This window comes from Vidua macroura, chromosome 5 (genome assembly GCF_024509145.1).
Source record: "Vidua macroura isolate BioBank_ID:100142 chromosome 5, ASM2450914v1, whole genome shotgun sequence".
Lineage (NCBI taxonomy): Eukaryota > Metazoa > Chordata > Aves > Passeriformes > Viduidae > Vidua > Vidua macroura.
Window position 1 is genome coordinate 44,258,157 of NC_071575.1, and position 12,137 is coordinate 44,270,293.

General features: G+C 40.0%; 1 protein-coding gene across 4 annotated transcripts in view; it reads right to left on the reverse strand.

Annotated features, from left to right (window-relative positions):
- Positions 1–12,137, reverse strand: part of TMEM117 (transmembrane protein 117) — a 189,910-nt gene that overhangs the window by 23,046 nt on the left and 154,727 nt on the right. For 3 of the 4 annotated variants that reach the window (XM_053978921.1, XM_053978922.1, XM_053978924.1), the window contains exon 6: positions 11,644–11,803. In XM_053978921.1, the coding sequence (XP_053834896.1) occupies positions 11,644–11,803 (160 nt within the window). Of the gene's footprint in view, positions 1–10,316; positions 11,151–11,643; positions 11,804–12,137 lie in introns of those variants that run through there. The other variant, XM_053978925.1, reaches the window with a different exon arrangement.

Genomic DNA, 12,137 nt, shown 5'->3' on the forward strand with positions numbered 1-12,137 from the left:
CCTCACAACTGTGTATATTTGCATTAGGACACACTGTGGAAATTTATTTACCAGAACTGTATGGGGAATAAAAATTTCATTTTCCTTTTTTTTTTTTTTTTTTTTTGACAGTTCAAAGTTGCTTATACCTATAAGCACTATGCAAAGGAAAAGAGAGATTTTATGGCCAGAAAAATGAATACAAAAATTAGGTTGAGAAAAGTTGCATGGAAGTGGCTACATAACAACTCTGCTCAGACTCTGAGCATCACCAATATGAACAAGGCATTTTGTCTGCAAATCAACACAGCTGTGTCAAGTTGGAGCCATCTCGGTGAAGGCTAAAAATGGAGCCAGGATGCCAGAGCACAGTTGTGTAAAGCTGGGAAAAGTCTCACCTCTGTTGATCTGAAATTCAGCAGGTCAAGGAAGCAGAGGCTCTTCTTCCTTCCATACCCCTCCCACAGGGCAACAGAGTGAGAAAACTCAGTCCTTAGTGTAGTTGTATAAAAGCAACTGAACGAAATGCAGGAAGTTCCCTGCAGTATGAAAAGAGAGTGGTTTTTGGTTCGTTTTGCTATAAAAAATAGCACTAGAGGGATTCATACACAAGGACACCCAGCTATCACTATGGCAGGTGCCATTTAGAACAGGCAGACATCACAGCGCTGCTGCTTGTCATGCAAGTGGGCTTGTGCACATACTGATCTCATTTGCTTATAACTTTTCCAAATATAACTGCTTGGGTTGAACACAGCCCATGCCTGGTGTGTGCCTCAGGCTGTTTTATTTTTTTTTTTTTCTATTTGGTTCTATGTTTCTGGTTTAGGGTTTTGACATTTTCAACTAGCACCATTAAATCACTTCTGAGAGTGAGACCAAATGGAAAATAAACTGCTTTGCTCTGTAGAGATATCTCAAGTGGAGATATACAGTTTAGCAAGGGAGTAACTTTGTTTCAGAGATGTACCTCTTTCTTCTCTGTAAATACCTGCCTCAAACTGACAAAGTTTGAAAAGTCAGTAATTTTCCTACTTACAAGAATCTAGTTAAAGGTTCAGAAACAAACACCTTCCCAAACTGTGCATCATTCAGCATGCCAAAGAGTCCCTTAGCTCCTAGAGCATCAAACTGTAGTGAAACTTCAAATCTCAGAGAGAGATAGAGCATCCTCCATCCCCCCTTTGCCTCCACCCCCATTTTTTGCTGCTGCTGCTGCTGGCAGGACTCTGAGCTGCTCTCAAACAAGGACTGAGCTAGCCCTGCACAGCAGCTAAGAGACAGAGAGCCAGCTTCCCTCTAATTACTAATCCCAAGTACTCTGTGTGCAGCTGGAACTAGTCAAGTACAGCTTGAGCTAGGCATCTGGACCTGAGGGAAGATGGAGGCAAAAGGGCGTTTGGCTCTGAGCCTGAGACTGAATATAGCAAGAACTATTTTTTAAAATTAATTTTAATTTTAATTTTTTGGTCTTCTTCTTTTTATTTTGCACAATGAACAACATAGCAGTATGTAGAATCAAAGTATATAATCAAATATAATACAAAAACTTTGTATTATATGCACTGGAACAGGCTGCCCAGGGAAGTGATTAAGGGCCCATCCCTGGAGGTATGTAGAAGACACTTAGATGTGATGTTTAGGGACAAGTTTTAGTGGTGAACTTGGCTGTGTTAGATTAATAACTTGATCTTAAGGGTGTTATTCTACCTAAATTATTCTATGCTAAACCCTGTCCTACTCCCTCCCCACCAGCCCTCTCTAAGAGGCTGAGCAGAAGGCTCGGCATACTGATGTGCAGCCACACAGCCTGGGCTGTGCTGTGAAAGGAAATGACCACAGAGACACAAAGGTTTGATAGGAAAATTGGAATAGACTACACAAAAGGAGGGGGAAGAGAGGAGAGACTTGAATGAGGGCAAGAGGGTAGGGATGAGAGCAGGAGGTTGGGACTGGCTGGTTAAGGAAAAAGGGACCGAATTATGGAGAGGGAGAAGGGAGACAAGGAGTCATTCTGGTTTGAATAGCAGATGCAGGGTAGATGAGTTGGATTCACTAAATATGGAGCCTAGAAATGAGAGACATGAAGATTTAAAGCTGGAATTGTATACAAATAATGGGATATGTCACAGAACTGGACATGAGGAGGACCCAGGATGGGGGCAAAAAAGGAGACACAGAGAGAGGATTTGGAAGTGACAGGAAGGAAAAAGCCACACTTGGGCATATGATCAGAAAGTGCCAGTACCTCATTGGCTCTGGAGTTTGGACTGGTCATCATGCCTCTAATTATCACCACCCTCTGCTGTTAACAAGTAGATGTGAAGTCCAGAGGCAAAGTATATTTCTCTTCTTTTTTATGAACTGTCTCATTGGAAGAAAAAGCACATACTGCTATTAGCAGTTGCTCACATGGCAAACATCCCTGCAGGGGAGGTAAGAGTTCCAGTACCTGATAAGACACATTGGATTGATATGGCAGGCTTTTGATTTTGAGATTACTGTCTTTTTGTAAAAAATATCAGATTTGTGCACACAGAAAGTCCTGCATTAAGGCATCTGCCTGAAAATTTCAGTGGTGAAGACTCAAGAACTAGATGTCAGACTAAGGTTATCTGTAGCTTGTGGGTAGGCATGGTACGATCCTTTCTTAGTTACTGCATCACACAGAGTTGGTTCCAGAAGAAACAACCTTTTTCATTGAGGAGTATCTAACTTAAGATTGTGAGGTGGAAATATATAGTGACAGAGACCCCTGTAGTTCTGCACTCTGCATCTGCTGCACAGACTGAAAAGTGTGTGGGAAGAGGGGGTAGCAGCAGATGTGAAAACATTTGCCTCCTGTTACAGAAGTCATTGCTGCTAGGAGAAACTGAATTTGACCAGCTCTGCTATGACACATTTCTCAACCTACTCTGCTATGAGACATCTAAGAGACACCAAGTGAATTTCTAGAACCAAACTATTATTTTTTCCCTGTGAGACTGCCTCCCCACCCTACCTATGCTTAGATTTGTACAAGTGACAAGTGTCCATGGCTGGTATTGAAACTAACGAGAGCTGGACCTGAATATATCACCACTGGGAAGAGGAAGAGTTGACACAATATTCGTGGGGAGAACCGAAGTCCTGTAGTGCATGGCACTATCCAGATAGGACAACACTGTACTCCTTTAAGATCAGCATAAAAAAGTAACCAGACTTTTTATGGAGCTACATATTTGACACAGTTATAGGCATCATTCAAAACAAGCAAAGAAACTGCTTTTAAAATAGTTTGAATGCTACAAGAGAAATAGGGCTGCCAGTATAATAATATATAAGATTACATCAAGTAAATACGTGGCTCTGTCTGTTACTAACGAAATAATATGCTAGACCCTCCTCCCTCAATTAGGTAACTGCTCAGATAAGAGATGGGTAATAATATGAATTTTCATAATAATGTCGTCAGACATCTCAAATTAGGGGCCCTTTGACTTTAATTTCTTTGTGCCTCAGTATAAAATGTGGACAATAATGGACAATAATACTCCTGTTGTGAAGGCTATTGTGAAGATAAATATATTAATGCTTGAGAAGCCCTTAGGAAATATAGCAATGAGTGTCACAAAAAAAGTCCACAAGGAAATGAATGATTTCATCTTCATAGCAAGGTTCCAATCATGTGCAGTAAGTAAGGCCCGGGGCCACAGGCTGCACAGAAAAGGTAAACCAAGGTATCGAATAGCTTCTCATTAAGTGAACACCATTCATCCAGTGCAGCAAGTGAGAGAGGTCCTGTGGAAAAATGGAATGTGAATAGATGATTAAAGATTGTATCACAGTGCACGGACAAAATAGGGGTGAAAAGTTTGTACTGGTGAGTTAATTCCAACAGCTCCTAATTCCTGAATGCATGATTCTGCAGCTTCAGTGGCACTGTCACATTTTTAACAGCATTTTTTACATGCTACTGTATTCGTCTTGCTTAAATTATCATCTGCTCATTTCTGATATTAGGCTTGTTTGTGTGATGCTTTTCTTTCTCTAATCCCCTGTATTTAGAACACATTGTCCAGATATGAAAATCTTTGCAGCCTGACCTTGAGGAATAGTAAGAGTTTGTGTAATTTAGATTAGTGCTGTAATTGTTTGGCCCAGATGCCAAAAACATCCCCAAGGGTATTTAACATTCATTCAGAAGATGTAGCTAGAGCTTTTCAACTTAAGGTCAGGACAAAAGCACAACTTAGAGCCAACAGAACATGCTGCAGTTCTTGTCTGGAAGGTGGCAGTTGCAGATGGCTGGGGCACCACCAAGCAGCTGCCGTCAGAAATGTCACCCAGCACAGTCTCAGAAGTCTGGGCAGCTTTCTCCAACACACAGTCAGTAAAAACAGGGTCAAATCAAGGCCATAAAAATGTACACTCACACTCCTGACATGGAACAACAATCTTCTTGGTTTCCTCTAACTAGCTGTCTCATAAAGCTGATCAATTAATCACTTCTTTTCTGCCATCTACTCCTTAACAGATTGTGTGTTATACATAGGATCAGTGCTGCTGTTGAGAATTGTTTCTCCACTTTGGGCACACAGTTCTGAACTGGAATGAAATTTCATTATAGACCAAATGTGTGCTGCACATTGTATATAGTCAAGTCCAAAAACCATCTGAGCGAAACTAAAAGTAAAGAGCCATCCAAGAAGGATTATAGGATTATATCCTTAAATCCATAGTGAGATATATTAGAAAGGGATGTACACAGTTTTCTCATTTTCATCTACAGGCAATAGAATGGATTACCTAGCCACAAATTTCCATCATTTAATTCCTTGTGTGGTATGTGATGTGGGAAACAACATCACAGGAAAGCTCAGTGAGAACTGATGGAGAGTGAAATCAAAGCTGGGTTTATATGAATGAAAGAGCTTCAATGTCTCTCCTGAAAGATGAAATAAAATCACAGACAAAATGACTATTACCAGCCAGAACAACTATAGTGCAGTCTTCTGACTTACTGTATCACTAAATTAATGCTGGCAGGGGGTGCAAGCCATGAATTCACTGAGAAGTGCAGTGCTCCAGAGGCTTCTACAATTCTACGATTGTTGAAAAAGAGATGGAAACAGAGTTGGCCAGGACAGAGTAAAAGTTCTTGAAGGCGATGGCCAAATTTGGCTGGCCACAGCAGCAAAGCAGCCCTGCCAAGTTTGGGTCACTGAAACCATGAGTACTTCCCTGGGAGTGGGGCACCACCACCGGCAACTGCCTTTGGTCTGTGCCTCCCCCTGTGCCTCTGGTGCACTGTACAGTGCTGTTGGATGGAGGGAAACCATTGCAGGGGATAGAGCCAATTCCCAATCTTTCTGCTGACATGCTACCCTGCACAGCAGGACTATCCTGCTACCACCATGATCTTAATGCAGAGACAGGGAACTGCTTGCAAATGTCTGGTATGAGCTGGAGGTGGCCAGGCTTGGAGTGCCACCATGACTGCTGGGCCTCGGCTTCTTTCTCCCTTATGGCCCTCATAAGTGCTTCAAACCACTCCGAGCATCAGGCCGCCTTAGGACACACAGTACCTTCCCCAGAGCCAGTCCTGAAGCAGCTCTTTAATTCAGTTATTTTCATCCAGGGAGAAATGGATTCCATGCCTGCTGTGACTGATTTCAGAGGCTCTGACAGCTCCACCTTGCATTGGTTGCTAATGGATAGTCCCCTCCGTGCCTGTGGCTGCCCTCTCTGCTAATGAAGCAGGAGATGAAAGCACACGGCACCATCACACACTACCTGAGGCTGTGTCATTCTGGCATTAGAGGTATCAAGACAAGTTCAGCATTACTGGCTACTGCAGCAATCAAAAAAGTGTTGGGGAGAGTGAGAAGAAAACTACAGCTCTTTCCCAGTTTGAGCAACATCACCTTTGTCCCTGCTCATACCATTTCAACAAGAGCGATATGCCTACAGCACCCATTGGCTCAGGCAGGGCTCTAAGGAATCTTAACGAAAAATTATATTGAAAATACTATCTGGGTACTAGGAAGAGATAAAGAAGAGTTAATTATTTGGGGACCAGCCGAGGCAAAGCCAGCTGCTGGACACTACTGAGACTATTTGGGAGACTCTATAGGCATGTTGATTTTGTTGTTTTGCTGCTCCAGTGGGAAACACAGAAATTAAACTGTGTTATGTAGTGCTGGTGTCCAATCTATCTGTCAGACCTGGTGTTATACTGGGGAATCTCCTTTCCCTAAAAATCATTACATGACAGAGAAGCAAACATGGTCAGTTCCAGAAGAAGGAATTTTTAGCTTCTGACCTGTTGGAAACTAGAAACCTAGTTGACTGAAGGCCACACTTACACAACGTCTGTGACCCACAGGGACATGATGCCAAACACAGTATAGCTGAGTAATTAAATGGTAGTTGAAACTCAGAAACCATCACAGCCTATAATTTCAAATCACTAAAAGCACTAGGGAATACTTCCCCTCCTCTATACATATGGAAACAAATTATTTATTGATGGGCTCAGTAAAGTCTGGATTCTAACAGATGTAAAAATATCTAATGCATTTGGTATCTCAAGACTTAATGATTAAATATGTCTGTTTTGTTATACAAATTAAAGCAGCAGCTTTATAGCAAGTTAGAAGAAGTCAAAGGCAATAAAAGTAATTGTCTTTTTGTTAATGTTTCATATGACAGGCTTCAAACTTTTCAAGGAAGTATAAACATCTGCCATTCAATTAGCTTTGCAGAAATAACTCAGCTAGACTGACAATATCAAGCATATTCTTGTTTCTTTTCCTCTCTAAGGTTTGATTAAGAGCAACCAAGCAATGCTCGCTCCCTCTTCTTACATGAACTCAGTATTATTGATAGGTGGATCTGTATGCTCTCTACAACCTGTCTGTAAGTCTTGTATGTTCAATATGCCATGTAGCTAAAGGTAAGATATGGATGGGCATAAAACGTGTAGCCAAGGCAGTGCTCTGTCTAATGGTGGCAAACTGAGGTTTATCTTTCTCTTTTTTTAATTCACTGCTTGCATTTTAAAAGTTGGAAGCAATTCTGTCACTTAGAAAGCAGATGAACCTGTTCAGTCTCATCTCAGAATTTTTATTTTCACATAAAAACCTGTGTGGTTTTTATAAAATCCTTAGTGGATTTCTAAAGTCAAATAATACATTCCAGAGCATTGCTGTGGAGAGTTGAAATTATCTGAATGTCATCATTACTGTTATATCAACATAAATCACTCCAATATACTCTAAAACAATGCAACATTTCTTACACATACACCCAATAACAAAGCCTATCACATACTGATTACAGCAGAATCTATGAAAAGGCTCTCCTTGCTATTAAAGATGAAAATAGTCCCATGAAAGACTTGCAAACAATTCCCAGATTTTCTTGTTCCTATAAGTGCATGTTTTTCTGTGAATTGGGCCTGGATTTGTTGGTTTCCAGGGGCAGTATGTGAAAATGCTGGGGCTACTTTTAGACAACTGCTTTGTTATTTCAGGCAAACACCTGCACTGCCAAAGAAGGGCCTCAGTGTCACATGTATGGCATGTACCCATTGTCAGGGTAAAAGGGAATGACTGTGACAAATGAGAAGCTTTTTCAGCTAATTCATTTTGTGTGTAGTCATCTCAGAGCCATGAGGCTCCAGCTGGGACTGGTGCCTGATTACACTAGAAGCTGTACCAAGTCAGCCTCCTTCACTGAGCACCTTAGGGGCTTAAGCCAACAATCACACAAATAGTGAAAGAAAAGAACTACACTTGTTCCTCTTCTGCAAATGAGGAACTAAGTGACAGAGCTAAAAAAAGGGCTCAGCCCTCAGCCAGTATAAATTGGCACAAGAGGATTCAGGTCATCCCAAATACACCAAGTTACAGAAGCTAAAGAAAACACTGGAGTTGGATTAATAATGCCTGAGATAAATATAATGCATACGAGCAATATTTAACCATCTGCAATCAGTATAAAAGATGAAATGTACTTAAAAATACTGTGCATCACATGTCTTGTATAATAAAATCCACAGCATAAAATGATGGTGCCAGTTATCAAACTAGACAAGCACAGAATGGTAACACTGCAAGAAAAACCAGACAGCTCATTAAAATGGTAAGGTATATAATGTGTAATAAGGGACAAAATACACCCACCTTTTGTCAGCAGAAGATGATTTTGCTTATAATTTTCTTAGTCCCCAAGTAATTGAAAGACTTGAAGAAATAAACTGTAATTTATAGTGAGGTCTGGCAAGGGGGCAAAAGAATGTTTCAAGGATTTTTAGAAGGAATTTATATATCCTACTGGATCTTGAAAATATTTCAACAGAAACTTCTGGGTTTTAATTACACATATCAATGCTTTTTGCCTCTCATCACCCTTTTTCATAAATACTACCTACACTTTCATTAAACTCTAAATTGTTTTCCTTTAAAATAAAACCATTGGATTGCCAAAGCATTATTTCATTCTCTGAACTGTAAGAATAATAGATTTCCATTCTCTTTGCCTTATCCTCAGAAAACAACAAAGTGAAGGAGGTGTGGAGGCTCCATGACCTGGTTACTCAGAGCTTTACTTCCCTGCCCAGGAGATGGGCAGGGACATTTCACTCTGTAGTTCACTCCAGTTCTATGTGCTTGTTCCTGAGCTGGCCATTTCTGGGACTGCACTAACTTGTCTCTCTTAGTACACAATAACTCACTCCCTTGTTACCAGTCACAGAGAGATGATACAGGAAAATTAAGAGAAAACAGATGCCTGATGGATGAAAGTGAAGCTCAGGAGAGCTACAGTTCTGTGTTCAAAATTGAAAGGAGAGAGACTTGATATCATTCAAAGCAGTGTCTCTCAGGGAAAAAAACCAGCACTTTGAGACTGAGGAATTCAATGCAGCTATAAATCCATAAGTAGCAGCTGTAGAGGCAGATTCAAGAAAAGAAATCTAGGATAGGAAAGGTTCACACTGACCCACTACAAAGAAACACCATGGTTCCAATAATGGCATGAGAAACATTATACTTTTTTTTGGTTAAATGGTATTTAGGAAAATACTCAGGTATGACACTAGGATTTCATAATAAGTACAAATAAAGTGAAGCTGTAGGTCAAGACTGTTCCTTTCTAGTCCTTTAATTCACTTTTCAGGATTATTTTTGAATGTTTTACATCAGTACTGATAAGGAACACTTCCACAATTGATAGATGAGGATGTAGAAAGGACAAAGAAGCGGGGGAAGTCTTTACTGTGTGAGAGACTGCAGGAAGGAAAATCTATTACTTGCTACAGAAAGTTTTCTCCCAAAGTCACCCCACTTGAACCTGTCCCTTCTCCTCCAGAGATCTGCAGGCCACGGGAGATACACTACAACAGAGCCAGCACCCACAGCAGGATTCTTCAGCAAACATTGCACAATTAGCTGAGTACAGGTGTATCTTCAAAATGATTATCCTTTTCTGTAATGCTGCTTGACAGGCATGTCTAAAATCTGCTAGGAAGAGCAATATACTCTGAATGGAATGAAACACTCCACATAATTCTGACAAAAGTAGTCCAGGATATATGGATATATGGATCCATCATCAGTTTTATTAAAGGTGAATTTCTATCTACCCTGACTCATTTGAAAAACTTGTCACTGGTCACCTGCCCTTATTGCTAAGTTCACATCTGAGAGATGACCTTATCAATCTCTGTCAGTATCTGAAGGGAAGGTATTAAAAGGATGGAGCTGGACTGTTTTCGATGGTGCCAAGCAGTAGGACAAGAGGCAATGGGCAGAAACTGATGCACAGGAAGTTCCACCTGAAAATGAGGAAGGACTTCTTTACTGTGCAGGTAACCATGCACTGGAACAGACTGCCCAGAGAGATTGTGGAGTCTCCATCACTGGAGATATTCAAGAACTGTCTGGACACAACCCCATTCAATATGCTCTGGGATGACTCTGCTTGAGCAGGGAGGTTGGATCAGATGTCCCATTCTGGTCCTTTCCAACCTGGCCCATTCTGTGATTCCATGTGATTTAATACTTTGCTCTCTCAACATGAGATTATTGCAGTAGCAATGCTAGAACTACATTGTAAATAAAACATGCCAACATATTTTCACAGTCCAAATAAACAACTACAAATAAATAAAAAACTCCGTCACGCAAATATCACTTAGAAATGCAATTTAAAAGAGCCTCTTGCTTTGTGATATAAAAATATGAAAGAGTGCTCAGGACAAGCTGTTTCACATAAGTTTTTTTCTCTATATTCAGCAACTCCCAAGATCAAAATACTGGAATTTCTTTTTTCAAAGTCAAAAGGATGGTTTAATAGTTATTTTATATGAAGACAGCTCTGTTTTTCTACCCTGCATGCAATATCAAATTCAGTATAGCTTGATACATCCTGCATTTTCATTCATACTTTCATTACAGCTCTGTAAAGTACAATCATTTATTATACATTGTCTTGAATCTTTTTGAAACATCAAACAAAATGTAAAATTCAAAGGTAGAGAAAACAATGCACCAGAAATCTTACAAGGAAAGCAGTATTACAAGAAAAACAGTATTTCCTTTCTTATCCGCCCAGTTCTAACCATGAACCACAGTGAGCACTGAACAGTGGTGGACATTGGAAACCAAAACTGAACTATAGGACTCTATGCAGCTTTCAAGTCCTAGTACAGCAGTGATAATATCTGAGTGCCACCACTGTCACCTCTATGACAATTATTCAAGTAATAGATAGCTTTTTAAAGAGAACTGAGTATCTCAGAAACGCTCTCTGCTGGCAGAATTAATAACATATTGGAGAGGATGGACCCATTGGTTCTTCTCATATTCTTTGCTGACCTTCAGTTCAACAGTCTAATGTGTCTAGGGCTAAGAGCAGTCGTGGGCCTTCCACACTCCTCTTCCTTAACTCAGCCCAAATGACATAATTTTTCACAGAGGTTTGGGTGAATTATTCACACAAGGCTCAAACTACATACAGATGCAAAGGGGAGAGCACAGTTTCATATGAAGAAGGTTTTTGGCCACATACTTGTGACCCAGACTCCTTTCTTAGCAGGTGGATTCAAAGGAGCAGACATCAGGCAGATTACAATGAATCAACTCCCCAGTTAAGCTTTCAGGCACAAGTCATTACACTACAAGGACCTGTCATCAAGTAAAAAAAAAAATCACGTAGAAGTGAAAAGCTGAATCTTAATAGCAAATACTAATTTTCATCTATTAAAGTATCTCAGTGTGTGTATACCTAATATTGTAAATGTTTGAAATTTGGAAGTATTTCTGTCTTGTTTATCTGAATTTATCTCATCTTCCTAAGAGAAGATTTGAATTTACAAAACAACCAGCTTCTGGTTTTTTTTATGATGTAATTTTTGCAGAAAACACTTTATAATTTGCAAAGTCATGCAGTTCTTACCTAGCACTCTAAAAGAGATCAGCAATATTTTTACAATAAAAGACCAGAGGCCTGTTTTGCAAGATTACTGAGAATGATGTTATAAAATACCCTTACTAGCAGTGATTGCAAACTAAATATTTATTTACCTTTTTGTAGCCTTAGCTAAACACCATTTGCTCTAGAGGAAATAGAGTGACTAGGCAGCCTCAACAGCCTGAGTGGAACATTAGGAGAGTGTACCTGCATGACAATAAGAAGGTCAAACACCAAGATGAAAGAAGCCAAGAAGGCTCTTGAGACCTCATCACTTGGCAGAAATCCACGATTCAGCTTGTCCCAGCTGATCCAGTCAGTAGTGATGACAAGCACAACTACAGAGGTCAGAGTAAACAGAACCGTCCTGGAAGGAAGAAGAAAAAATAGTTCAGAGAGAATATGATAGCAATGAAGATGCATCATTCTATTTTATCTGTCTTCTAATGGTCAACTAGTATTTTATCAGCACTTTTCCACTGATGAAAACAGACTAAAGAAAATTAAGTGCACAAACAAATCTTTTAATTTAAGAAAGAAAGCAGTCAGCTGTATCCTTAGTGAAAATAAATTTAGTAGCTAGTACTAAGCATGTTGCAAAATTAGCTGGAGTATATCACTCTAGTTTTTCATTCTGTACTTTCCACTGAAGATGAAAACCAGTTAAGTAAAGTAAGAGAGAAGTAAGATGTACCAAGGCC